Source organism: Electrophorus electricus, chromosome 21, assembly GCF_013358815.1.
Source record: "Electrophorus electricus isolate fEleEle1 chromosome 21, fEleEle1.pri, whole genome shotgun sequence".
In the NCBI taxonomy this organism is placed as follows: domain Eukaryota; kingdom Metazoa; phylum Chordata; class Actinopteri; order Gymnotiformes; family Gymnotidae; genus Electrophorus; species Electrophorus electricus.
The window spans coordinates 3,725,894-3,740,198 of record NC_049555.1 but is presented as its reverse complement, the minus strand read 5'-3'; the positions used below and the strand labels follow the sequence as shown (position 1 = coordinate 3,740,198).

At 42.2% G+C, this 14,305-nt stretch overlaps 1 protein-coding gene across 1 annotated transcript; it reads right to left on the bottom strand.

Moving 5' to 3' along the window:
- Window positions 1–3,170: 3,170 nt before the first annotated feature.
- krt222 (keratin 222) lies at window positions 3,171–13,227 on the bottom strand. The gene is made up of 9 exons (XM_027027696.2): window positions 13,030–13,227; window positions 10,892–10,974; window positions 10,538–10,691; window positions 9,489–9,737; window positions 8,489–8,593; window positions 7,234–7,454; window positions 6,419–6,600; window positions 6,031–6,133; window positions 3,171–5,078 (listed from the first exon to the last, which is right to left on the bottom strand). Exons 1-9 carry the CDS (start codon window positions 13,225–13,227, stop codon window positions 4,865–4,867), a joined length of 1,509 nt encoding a protein of 502 aa, XP_026883497.2. The 3' UTR covers window positions 3,171–4,864.
- Between the last annotated feature and the right edge of the window lie 1,078 nt (window positions 13,228–14,305).

The window sequence follows — 14,305 nt, the reverse complement described above, 5'->3', positions numbered from 1 at the left end:
ACTATTCATTTACACCCCCTGCAAAAAGACAGACATTTTCTATGCTATACAATATGTAGTAAGCTGTTTCTGTGCAATATGGGGCAGAAATGTACATGTTCTCCAGACCAATTTCAAATCCTGAATACACATTATGGTACTGGTTTAAAATATGTGTTTAGTAATTAAAGTAAATTATGCAATGAATTCAGTGATGGTAAAACATTCTGTCACATAAATATTATTTCTACTACATATATTTTAATTTAAACATTTTAAACATAAAATAGGCAGAGGCTTAAATTTAACTGCAGAAATCTGCAAGTACACTTTTGTGAGGTTCGAGGATAGTTTGAGATGCTCCACAAAGGTCTCATGGAAATTCATAGTATTCCCAATTACCATGACAAAGAATTTGATCAGCGCTGCAAATGATGAATGCACCAAACATGAGCAGAAAGTAACAGTACATTAAGTAGACATAACCTAAACACATAACACACAGCAACACATATTTACAAGATTTAAATGGTCATGTATTATGCATATACCAATCAGCAACACCAAATGTTAAAACATTTCATTATCACATACCGTGAGTCATTTTGAAGACAAATATAAACCCTCTTTCAGCAGTGTCGAGTGTGCAGCCTTCAAATCTCACGTCTTGAGAAAATTCAGCTGTGCTTGCTTTTTGCAGTGACTTTCACATTCTCTTTCCTTTTGCGATTGTGCACTTCTCAGAAATAACACCTGAATGGAAGGATGTGTTAAGCTGTAAATGGCTATGTATAAGAATGTATATTTGTATAACTTGTATAATTAAAAACAAGCCTTGCTATCACCTGGAACTAGCACTAGAAACCATGTGCGACATCAAGTTAATGTCAAAACTATACGTCCCAAAAGCACAACGTGGAAAAATATAAACCTGCAAGTTTTAATATTTAGTCTGTGTAAATATAAATCAATCCCAGCTTATTTATATATTGCTTTTTACAACAGCCGTTCTCACAGAGCAGCTTTTCAAAAACCCAGGTCCAAGCCTCCTGTGAGTAAGCCTGGTGTGAGATGTTAGAGATAGGGCATGATAGATCAAACAGATGCTTGGGCAGACAGGTGGTTGTCCAGCAAGGATCAGGCATACTGTCAGCAAGACACTTTGTAGTCGTGGAGATTTTTATGGCAAAGCTTTTTAGAAAAGGGCTCATACATTTTACAAAATATATTTGAAAAAAAGTTGGAGGTCATCCAGTGTTTATTTGTTGTTGTTGTTTTATTCTAATACCTCTTAAACAGATATTATCTATATATTAAATATTAAAATAATAAATTATTAATAAAATACTATCCAAGCAAGAGAGTGCTGTCAGCTAAGATATGACTCAGATAATGTATATGTCACGTTCGCAGACCAGAGCGTTCCCCGTTTCCCAGTTTTCGTCTCTCCATAGTTCCCTGTCTTGTGTACCTTGGTTCCATGCCTTAGTTTCGTTTTCTCCATACCTCGTTTGATTGCTTGCACCTGTCCCTCGTTTCTACCTTTGGTTCATGTAACCATGTTGTGTGCCTTGGTCGGGGCTGTTCGTTGATGGTTGAATGTGTTTGATGGTTGTTTCTTTGTACTCCTTCGTATTCTTTGTGCCTCCGTGTTTCCTGGTCTGTTATAGGCTGCTTCTCCTGTGTGCTTCCGTGTGTTTAGTTACTCGTGTATCCTAGCCCTTGTCTCGTATGTCATGTATCTTCGTGCTCTCCGTGTTGGCTCAATGACCCTGGACTGTTATAACGACTCTGATTCTGGATTTTCCCTGAATAAATCTCTTTCTCCACCGTACATGCGTCCGCTTCCTTACCGCTCAGCGTTACAATAGAACTTAAATCAAAGCTACATTTTAAAAAATATGGAGAACTTTATATTTAGAAAAGTTAATTAATGAAAATTAATGTATGTAATGTGTTACAGTTTTACCCCTTAATTGTTATCATTATCCTAGTTATGTAATGTGTTTCTTTTTATTCATCTTTCATCTTCTCTTAGCACATTGACACAATATAGAGCAGCTATAGCTCTATTACTATAATATGGCATTCTGGTGTGGGGAATACAGCGCGCCGTGGGCGGGGAGGGGGGCCAAATGGCCTCTGTCCCTAATGCACGTGTTTATCTTATCAGAGGTCAGGGTGCAAACGCAGATGGTTGAAGTGCAGTGCGTGAGAAACCAGCGCTTAAATGCTCTAAGTGCAAAGGACTAAATTACCTTTTTTGAGTAAACACGTTGTACTTTGTGTAAAAAAGTTTGGGGTTTTTTTTGTTTTGTTTTGGTTTTTTTACATGGTGGAACTTGATATAGACCCACATCTTCAGAAGAGGACCATGTCTTCGATCTGTTAAAAGTGTTGTAGTAGGCTTGCGTTCACTTGTGCAATTCCACAACAGCTTACAGATCAAAACATTTTCTAAAAACTTTATAAATATTTTATTTTAACCAATAATGACTTTCTTTAATGACTACTTCAGAAATAACAATATTATAGCTTTGTCTTATTGCTTAGGTCCAGGACACGACACAAGAGGGCAGTGTGTCCGTTTTTATTTCGGTCTGCATTCATCTGAACGCTAGTGTGCCTCTGGCTCTCCTTACACATCTTAACCTGTACAGCCGTAGAGGCGTATCTGTGCCTTTATACTTTGATACCTGTGAACCTGCTCCGTGTGCGAGACAGAGAGAGAGAGAGAAAAAAAACAAAACAATGAAGTTTACTAATCGACTGTATGTCCATAATAATGTCATAGCTTAAACACACACACACACACACACACACACACACACACATTATATATATATATATATATTTTTTTTTAAATATATATATATATATATATATATATATATATATATATATATATATATATATATATATATAATTTTTTTTATGAAAACCTCAACAGTTTAGAATGACGTGTTTTATTCTGGTGTTTTAGTGGAACCAGATGTCATGCTATGCTGATCTGGTTTATTATACTTATAAATATTACCAGCAATAAACAACACTTACCAAGAACTAGACTGAGTCCCATGATGTTATTGTACTGTAGTTTCTTTTCATTATAAGGTACATTAACTCTCTGTGAGATATATCAATGTCAATTTATACTAGCTCTTAGAATATACTGATAGGGCATTTAATGCTAGTGTTAATGACAGCTTTATTTTAGCACTCGTCATAGCATCAGCCAAATATTTCACAAATTAATAATTTTGGAATATATTAGGTTACAATATTCATTGAATTGATAAGAATCAGAAAACAATACACATTTTACCAAAAAAAAAAAAAAAAAGCAAATAAAAAGACAATTCATTATGTCAAAGAGTTCAAGGTGCATTTGAAACCAGCAAAGATGTCATTGCATCCTATTCCAGCCTACCTTACCAAACCTTGGCTCACATGGATATTACAGAGCATGTAAGTACATTGACTAATCACTGATTTTGACAGCTGGCTTTCAAAGAAATTCAAACTCATTTTGAAAAATGAACACAAAGAAACAAAATCACAGACATAACATTCCCACTAAAGATCTGTTTGAAACTACAGTTCAGCTGAATTCCACCTGGTGTTCAGGCTGTTGGTTCAGGCTACATTCTGATTCCAAATGAAATCAAATATAAAACTACTGCAGCATATATTATTTAGTCACTGTTAGCTTTTAAATATTAGCTTTTTTGTATTAGTCATGTAAAACATAGTAATCACGGCTCTTTTAATCTACACGGGTTTGGAAGACGTTTCAAATGTGCACACACTAAACATCTGTTGGTTTACCCTTTAATCGTGGAGATGAAGATTACATTGCTATTCATATAAAGGCATTAACAGTGTTTGTATACACAGCCCCTTCTTTATCCAAGCCTACATTACCGGATACGCTCGATGGATCTGCATTTAACCTTATCCAGTAAACCAAAGGGCAGATAGCGGTGAACAGTGAGAGGATGTCACTATGACTCCTTATAAATCTGATTTTGAATATGGCTGCTGCATTTCGCTTAGCAAGCAGTTCTTCTTAGCACACCACTCAGCTCTGGCATGCTGAAGCATGCTCGCAGAAATCGAATGCCCACACTTATCATAGGGTCCACTGAGGTGAAAAATTTGATTTCTCTGTCTTTTTCAGAAGGGAGCAGAAATTTTTTAAAATTCTTCTACTGCAGTGAGGATTTCGAGTCAGCTCAGCTTTTGTCCTGCAGTGAGGTTTTGAAAGTGGATCATGGTGGCAGCCAGAGTAGTTCTTTGCATCAACGTCAGTAACACAATTTGTTTTGCACTAACGGCTGTGAGCTGTATGGATGGACAGCCTCAGAATATCAGCAGTAGCTGCAGTAACGCTAACTTACTGCCCCTCTGTACACTGTGCTTTCAAGTGGAAATCAAATGAAAGCTTTCCCTTCTCTTCTGAATTATAAATGACGTATCTCCTCCCCAGCTGCATTCTACTGGACCTTTTTCGTCAGACTGCCCTAGACCAAAGTTATCCAAAAAAAGTCTAATGTTTGTTTCATTTCACAATTCATCACAGTGAACTTTTAACACTTTTATATAGAAGCTTCTGTTTGGAACTATGGTTTGCCATTCATGTCTGAAGTTAAGGACAAAATATTCATTTTAAATTACATGTGGTGCAAACGCTTCTGAACAAATGTGCAAATCTGTGGCACTCAGCTCATTATTAACATTATTCCTCCCAGACGCTAAAAGTCTTTAATGTAAACACAGTGATGTCATCATATTGAGCCATCCAGAAAAGAAAAAAAAAAAACTTTTGCAGCTAGAGGGAAACGTGGGGTCATCATCGCAGCAAGGGCGGAGTGTGATTGCGAGGTCACTGCGTTATGGAGGGGATGCTCCTGCAGCGTCTCATGACGAGGCGAACCTCTACATCTGGGAGGCTGTCCTGACTGGTCTGGCCACAGCCCTCGTCTGCTACAGCCATGTGCAGGTCAAATCGCAGAGACACTGATTTCTTCCTCAGCTTCGGGTTGCCTTTGAAAAATGAACCCTCCCACTGTTTGATGACCTTATCGATCTTCTCCGTTCTGTTGCGCACACACGCACGCACACACACACACACACACACAATTGTACACAACAGCAGATGTGATATTTGACCATGTAGTGCTATCAATTCTGATAAGTATAGTGTCAAGTTGGTGTAGTTTTTTTTTAAGTGTGATAAATAATGTAATTTTGTTTTACAGTGGGATGAGTGCAGTCATGGGTAATGCAGTATTTTACAGTGGGAGAGTGTGGTGATGGGTAGTGAGTGTGGTATAGTGGGAGAGTGTGGTGATGGGTAGTGAGTGTGGTGATGGGTAGCGAGTGTGGTGATGGGTAGCGAGTGTGGTGATGGGTAGCGAGTGTTTTATAGTGGGAGAGTGTGGTGATGGGTAGAGAGTGTGGTGATGGGTAGTGAGTGTGGTATAGTGGGAGAGTGTGGTGATGGGTAGAGAGTGTGGTGATGGGTAGTGAGTGTGGTATAGTGGGAGAGTGTGGTGATGGGTAGTGAGTGTGGTGATGGGTAGAGAGTGCAGTATATTGGGAGAGTGTGGTGATGGGTAGAGAGTGCGGTGATGGGTAGAGAGTGTTTTATAGTGGGAGAGTGTAGTGATGGGTAGATAGTGTGGTGATGGGTAGTGAGTGTGGTATAGTGGGAGAGTGTGGTGATGGGTAGTGAGTGCGGTGATGGGTAGAGAGTGTTTTATAGTGGGAGAGTGTGGTGATGGGTAGAGAGTGCGGTGATGGGTAGAGAGTGTTTTATAGTGGGAGAGTGTGGTGATGGGTAGAGAGTGTGGTGATGGGTAGTGAGTGTTTTATAGTGGGAGAGTGTGGTGATGGGTAGTGAGTGTGGTATAGTGGGAGAGTGTGGTGATGGGTAGAGAGTGTGGTGATGGGTAGTGAGTGTTTTATAGTGGGAGAGTGTGGTGATGGGTAGTGAGTGTGGTGATGGGTAGAGAGTGTTTTATAGTGGTAGAGTGTGCCGTCACTCACTCCACTCGCCCGTGCCCTTCTGCACTCTCTCGCACCACATTGCCCTCCAGAATCTCCTGAGTCTTTACTGTGCAAATTTTCCCACCTTTATTCTGTATGGGCTCTGGAAGTAAAACATAAATACCCACAGATATAAGGACTTCATGTTAGGCATCGAGTGTGTGTGTGTGTGTGTGTGTGAGAGAGAGAGAGATCACTTAATTTGTGCAAATGTGTACATTTGTATACATATAAGATACATATGTATGAGATGATTCTCAGTGAGTTTATATATTGTATATATATATATTATATATAAGAGCAACGCACAATCTTATGTATTTATTCATTGTGACATTAAAAGTGCTATACTGAAATATGTGTCTATATGTGTTTGTTTTGTGAAGACCTGTGAGAATGACGAGGCTGCCTTCCTGGGTCTGTGTCTGGCCATGACTGGCTGATTTCCCAGGGAAGGCGGCCTGGGAGACACATTCCTCGGACCCGTTACACAAACCATTCTGCAGAAGCAATGGGGTGGACCCTCGCCAAGGTCTCAGTTTCTGTGTCTGACCACCCACACCCAGAAATCTAGAAAGAGAGAGAAGGAGAGAGAAATTGGCCAGGGATCATACCTCAGTCTAAGCGGTGTGTGAACTCAACCCCTGCCCTGCTAGACTGTAGACCATTACCACAGCAGTTCTTCTGTATGCCGATAGCAACAAAAGCAGAAAATGTGCACGAGCCAACACTTTTTACACCCTTCAGATTTTACAGCATTTCTCGTACGGAACCCCCTTGGTCCTACAGCCATAATGCATAGTCCATAAAGGCTAACAGCACAATGAAATCTCGTTGGTTAATGATGTGCACTTACTAGACTTATTGCACCAGTGTTGTGGTTTTCGCAAAACGTTTTACACTCATGAAAAGACACCAAAAGAACACACATGCCTTTATATCTTTCTATAACCACATGCCTTGTGTGTTACAAAAGATCTGAAGCTAGATTGAGTACAATAGAGCGTGTGTCTGTGTGTGTGCGTGCATAAACATAATGTGTTTTTTTGTTTTGTTTTTTTATCTTCAGGAGCAAGTTATGTACCTTAACGATCCCTAAGAGTTTTTTTTTTTAATCATTAAGAGATCCCTACTGGCTTTTGGGCATTAATAGCAACTTCCCTTTTCGTTCCTTTTCTAAGCACTGCCATCATACGGCCTCACCTGCCCTCCTCATGTTCCAGCAGTCTCCTGTAGGTGGCGATCTCTCTCTCCAGCTTCATCTTTGTGTTGAGCAGCTGGCTGTGTTGTTGCCTCTGCACAGCGAGCCCATCACGCATGCCCTCCAGCTCCACCTCCAAGTCGTGCACGGAGTGGGAGAGGTCGCGCAGCTGCAGGGAGTAGTGGTGTTGTGTGTGGAGCAGGGAGCTCTGGAGACCGCGCTCCTGTGCAGGGAAAACGGGCTTTAACGTGTGTGTGTGGGGGGGGGGGGGGGGGTGCATTTGTTTAGACGTAGTGTGTTTGTGCATGTGTCTGGACTGTTTTCTGTATTTTGTCATGTGTATTTTGTGTCTTGGGTGTGTGTGCGCGCATGTGTGTGCTCTCCTGAATCCATGCAGGTCCAGATACACACAGCTGCAGAAAGCCAGCAACTTTCATTATTACCACCTATTCATTCTGTTTTTTAGGTTTTCAAAGCAAACATTTTCAAACAGCCAGTGACTCATAGTATGAGCATTTGAAGTGGCCTACAGTCTGGCTTTCCCAAAAGCATCTTACGCAAGAAATGCGAGACCAGTGACCCTTGATCTGCAATCTTACAATTATCCCTGCACAGCTTGGGTTTGTTTCCAGCATGTATGGGCTTATTGTCAACCAGGAATAAGGAAACACAGAGTAACAGTGTTTGCACCATCGGTGCATCTGCATCTGCAAAACGCATCGCTATTTATAGTACCACGCAGGGCGATCCACACCCCAAATGACAACCGTTGTGACCTGAAGATGTCCTTTTCCTTTCTCTGAAAGGGGAAAGTGCTTTTATAACCAAACATTTTGCCTCTCTGGAACATTGATAGTTATCTCAAGCTGCTTCAAAAACGCATGTGCCAGATCACTGCCAGGTGAACCTCTCTGACATGTCTGAAGTTTATTGACATTGACACTGAGTGCTATTGAGCTTGTTATTTCTGACCTATGCGGGTACCTTTGAAATTCAGATTTAATTAATTCAAACTTACTTTCTCATGGTGCGCTTGCATTATGTTTTCCACACCCTTTGTCTGTGCGTGTGTTCACTGTTTTGAATGTGGGTGTTGGTACATGTCTGTGTTTATTTACTGAACGTACATGTTCGTGTATGTGTGAGAACAGGACAATGGGAGTGCGTGGGTGTGCATGCGTGTGTGTGTGTGTTTGTGTGTGTATCTACTGTTTTCAATGTGTGTGTGTGTGTGTGTGTGTGTGTGTGTATACATACCAGGGCATGTAAAGATTCCATCTCCACCTGTAAACTATGCCAGCGTTTTCGGACTTCTGTAAGCTCCGCCCTCGCCTCCTGCAAGGTTTTGTTACCTTGTCTCACCTGAACACACACACACACACACACATACATACAGAGACAGAGAGAGGCACAATCTACACACGTATAGTCCAAAGACAACTTACCACACACTTCAACTGAAGCAAACATAACTACTCTCAAGCTGAACCAAAATAGCTTATCTTTAAACCTACCCCTAACCTTAACCTATACGTACTCTTACTTTTAACCAGTCATACCCTATACCACTGTAACCATGTCGAGCAATCCCTTATCAAATTTGCAGAGTATCAAATTGCACATTGTCTTTATATCAGATGCTTCTTTGATACACACACACACACACACACACATTTAAGCAGAACTGGGACTTATTTTAAGACCTCTGTATGCAAGCAACTTGAAGATCAAGATGGACCATATTTTATGGTCCGAGGTCCAGCGTGTCGACTAAAAGCATGTGTGTACAAAGTCTACTGTAAGCCGTAAGAAACATAGCCGCAGTATCTTGCGTGCAGCTAAGAGCCAAGGGTGTTGTCTGCGCTTTCACTGTTATTGGTACTATAGCATTACGCCAGTGGCTATGCTGCTGACAGCTGCTAGATCTCAGGGAGGGACAGAAGGCCTGCTGCCAGGAAATAAATCAGCCTAAGAAAGAGTGTGTGTGTGCACGCGTGTGAGAGAGAGAAAAGGACAACCATTATAACATCAGCACAATGCAATCATGGGATGGGCCAAGCATTCTAATTATGTTCCTAAACGGCCTTCTCTCTCCACAAGCACACACACACACACACACACACACACACACACACACACACACACACACACACCTGCATAGCACTGCAGTGCCATGGCTAGTGTCCGCCCTGCCTGGAGCAGTGATTGGAGGACAGACAGGGAGATAGAGAGAAGAGAAAATCATCTGTCCGCATACCTGTGGCGGTGCGTCTCCATTGGGGCTGCCCTTGTCCTTCCTGGTGTGGGTCTGCGACGCAGGCCTGGAGCCTGGGGCTGGATTTGGGTGCGCAGCTGAGCCAGGGGTGCCGGGAGCTGGGCCGGAGTACTCGCGCTGCGTGCTGATGCGCGGGAGCTCCATGCCTCTGCCATCCTCCCATGCAGCGGCCTGCGCAAGCACGGCGTCGCTTTCGACTGCTGCCTGCTGCTGCAGCAGAAACAGCTCCCTCTGCCTCAGAGAGAGAGAGAGAGAGAGAGAGAGAGAGAGAGAGAGAGAGAGAGGGAGAGAGAGAGACAGAGAGAGGGAGGGAGGTGGGGGGAGACACAGAGGGAGAGGTGGGGGGACAGAGGTGGGGGGAGAGAAAGTAGAAGAGGGGAGACAAGGAGAATTTAAAACTGGTTTTAGGACAAACAGCATGAAGCAGTGGCAAGGGAAGTTAGAGTGAACCAGTGAGAGGTCCAGAAAGCCCCGTAATGCCAGAGGGATGATGCCACGAGGAAGTCCCACATACTGCAGCTCAGGGTAGAAGGGTTTGGCGCGTGGGCGGCTGTGTGCATGTGTGTGTGAGAGAGGGTGGAGCTTGATAACTATTCAGCAAGAGTGCAGACATGATGCTTAGGGTGTCCGACTGAGACACAGAGTGGAGAAGTCATAACTTGCTGAATACCACATAACACCTTCAGCACCTGGAAAACAATGGTTTCTTTAGTAATAGAAATCATCTAAATGAAGCCATTGTCTTCCAGGCATTGCCCTGCTTTCAAGGTCAGGAAGCAGGCACAGATCGGCTTTTTTTTTTAGGATAGTGGCATGTACTGAATGTCACTCATGCAAAAAAAAAAGATTTAAAAAGCATTAAGTGCCAGGTAAACACTGAAAGAATGAGGTTACCCCAGGTTTCTTATACATAGGCAGCTGTTGATGATTTTATGATTTTACTTGACAGACAAGTAGGAGCAAGGAAGACCAGTACACACACACACACACACAAGCATGTGTACACACACACACGCACGCACAGTCTCTACCTCCTGTTCTTCCTGCATGGTCTGTAGCTCTTGTTCAGAGGAGGTTAGCTGTTTCTTTAGAAGACTGTTGGCCAGCTCGATGTCTGCCTTCCTCTGCCTCAACCCTAACACCTGCTGCTCTATACGCTTCTGTAGCTTCTCCTCTACCTCACACCTGCAAACCAAAACACACACACACATACACATTGAGAAACACACACACACATGCACACGCACTCATAGAAGTGAACTTTTTATTTTGCATGAATCGTTTGCTTTGTTCTTGTTTTCCAGTCATGTCCATCCAGACAGCACATGCCTCTGGTTCTTCACTGCAGTCCATCAGTGTGGTGCAGTTTGTTCAAAGGCACCAACCTGCTCTGCATCTGAGCGATGCTGGATTTCATGTTATCAGAGGTCAGAACCAATTTAGCATTTTCCATTAGGGTCCGATTAATCTGAGAATGCAAAGGCATAAAGAGAGATTACATATGTGCACGCACACACACACACACACACACACACACACACACACACACACACACACACACAATAAACATTTATGTAAATTTATATCCTGCAGGTAACCACAATAACCTTAACTTTTGTCCCTGCTAATACATACCTGTTTTTAAAGCCTCTTACTAGATTAAGGGTAAAATTACTAAATTGGATTAAGCGTGTTAAATTTCCAAGGTAACACTGTAAACTACTGAAAATGCTTGTACAATTCCAAAATTTTGTTATATTAAACATCTAACAGATTCAGAAAAGAACCCAAGATAAGACTGATATGACTCGTGCGATATGACACCAACCCACTGGCCAAAGCACCTCCACTGATATTACCAAAGGCTGCACTTCTCTAGATCAACACTCTTTTTCTTCTTCTGACATATTCGGGTCTCGTGACCTGTCTCAGATTTTCCAACCGTGAAAAAACTCACGTGAACCAGTAATCGTAAATTACTTTGATCTGCATAAATCAGGCGTACTACATTAAAGGCTGCATTTTGATATGATACAAGTAAGGGCACAGCTAGTGTGTAGGAACATACGCTGACATTTAGTTTGATGTTCTACCGTGGCCTGTAGACAGTGTAGACTACCCCTGGATGTAGCATACTTTAACAAATGGCAGAGTCTTAACTTTTGTTTTCACACTATATTAACAAGGAGTGGTTCGTGAAAAAAAAAAAAAGTATTTCCAATTAAAGATGTTAACTTTCCATGCTAGAACTCGCTCTGGAATTTTCCATTGGGTCAAATCAATGGAGAATGTGGTTTTGTGTTATTCTTTTTTCAAACAAACCTAAACAACTGAAAAAAATACTTTGCTTGATGTTTCTGAAGCTTTGGACATGTTCACAGTCTTGAATATGTTTAGTTAAACAGAAAGAAGGTTTGTTTGGTGAGGGGATAGGCTTGTCTTGTCTTCACTCAACAAAGCAGTGACATTTGAACAAAAGTTCTCTGGGATTGGGTTCATCCAAGGATGAACGATATATCGTTTGGTACTGTTTTTTTGGTTTCTCAATATGCACAATACTGATACTATTGAAGCAATGCCAATGAGCCTGTTAACAAGACATTTTTAACAGTGTGCTATAAGCATTCCCATGAGGTTTTCTGGAGTGCTTTTATGGATAGTGGCATTCTCCCAATTTCATAATCATAAATAATTTTGGTGAATGTAAGGCAGGCCAGTCTATTATCAGTTCACATCACATGCTTACCAATGACTTAAATGACATATTGCAAGATATATAGCAATATAATTACAATATGGTATTTTTGTCCATAGCGTCTGTCTGTGCAAGTGGTGTGACTTCATATGGCAGTGTATAAATTTGCGTTTGTGTGTGTACAAGTGCGTGTGCATGCGTGCGTATACAGTGGGCGTGTATCTGGTGCTTCTCATTGGCTGTATGTGTGTTTATATTGCATCTCCTCACCTCAGTCTCCACTCTAACTACTGCTCATCTTGTCTAGTTTAGGTAATGAGGATCTTATGTAGAATTGCCTGAGGAAAGGAACAGGTCTCAGGCATACGTTTTCACATAGGACCCTTATTATCTACACAATGCTGCCAGACATGTACATGTATTTTGGTTTTGTGGTTAGGTCAGCTTAGTGTATTGAGAACCTTTTCTTTTGCTTTCATAGTAATGTAGCTAATGTGAAACCTGAGCTCTAGCATTATACTAACATTATAGGATTAGCCTTGTTTTGTTATTGTGGTTGCCGTAGCAGCATTCTGGGACTTATTCCTAGGTCTTTCCCTTTTTTCTTTTCACAGGAAGCATGCTATGTATTCTTCACGCTGCACTGTTTACTCAGCACCTTCCTTCCTGCCAGTTCATCGAATTATATACAATATCTCAGTTTCATTTGGTTTTCACACTTTTGTTGTCTTGAAATTGTTATTGTCACGTTTGTATACATTCGTGTGTGTGTGTGTGTGTGTGTGCACGCGTGCACATGTGTATGAAGTCAAGTCTTATAGATCTGACCTGAGCTCGGAGCTCCTCCACATTCCTCTCCCGGGAACTCCATTGCCGGCCTGTCAGCACGTTCCCATGGCCCCGCTCAGTGATCTGCTCCTGAAGCCTGCCGTTGGCCTGCTGCAGCTGCGCCACATGCTCCAGGAACGCCCTCAGCCTCCCGTTCAGGCCCCTCAGGGCATGCCGCGGGTCCTCCAGTCCCTCCATGGGGCACCACTGCACAGCGATGAATCCCAGACACGGAGCTGTCAGAGTCTGGCCAGTGCTTACCACCGCCCTGCCTGCCCACACCCAGGTCCGGTTCAAAGATATGTTTACCTAGCAAATGTTTAGCTAGAATGTCAACACAGTCTGCTGTTAGCAGGAGCTGGATCAGAAGCGGACCACTGTCCCACTTGTTCAGAGGGTCTCACTGCTGCGGCTGGGAGCTAGGTGCAAGTGTGGAGAGGAGGAGTAGAGAGAGAGGGGACCCACGCATGGGAGCACTTTTGCTGGCTGGGAATATAGGGACTGAATGGCACTGCATTGTAAGAGCAGGTGACTACACAGTTGACATCACGCGTTATACTCGGGACATTGTGCTTGCTGATCCGGGATTACTGTTCTATGCACACAAGGAAGTGCGTGCACACACACACACACACACACACACACACACACACACACACACACACACACACACACAGAGAGAAAAGAGACCGAGCATGCTGGAAGACACACATATGCACACGCAAGAGAGGATGAGTGTGCTAGAGAGCACAAGAGCACTCAAACACACACAAATACACACACATACATACTCATATACTGGTATGTAGTTGCAGAAACTGCTCGAAAGCTTGAAACTGTGATGAAACAAAAAATTCCAGTGGTTTTGTGGTTTTGTGGTTCTATCGCTACATCTATATGAAAGAGTTCTTGAATGCCCTGTGTGTTTGTGAATTCTTAATTAGCTTGTTTGTTCTGTAATCAGAATGTTAATTAGGCTTTCGCACTGTGTTTGCATGGATACCTGTATTCTGTAACACAATAGCTGTTGTGATTAAACAAGTCATACACCATGACATACAGTTAATCATGGCTGTGAATTGCTGCTCCTCTGAGTAATGAAAGGCAGTGCAATAGCATGCAGCCCTCTAGGACCATGTGCTTCACAGCCAGAGAGCCATTAAAAACCAACACTAATGTAGAGACAATGGCAAGTTACAAGGAAAGGCAAAGAAATTACTGGTTGCTGTAACTGTTTTTTAACTTCAATTTCTGAAAATTTCCCATTTTATTTATT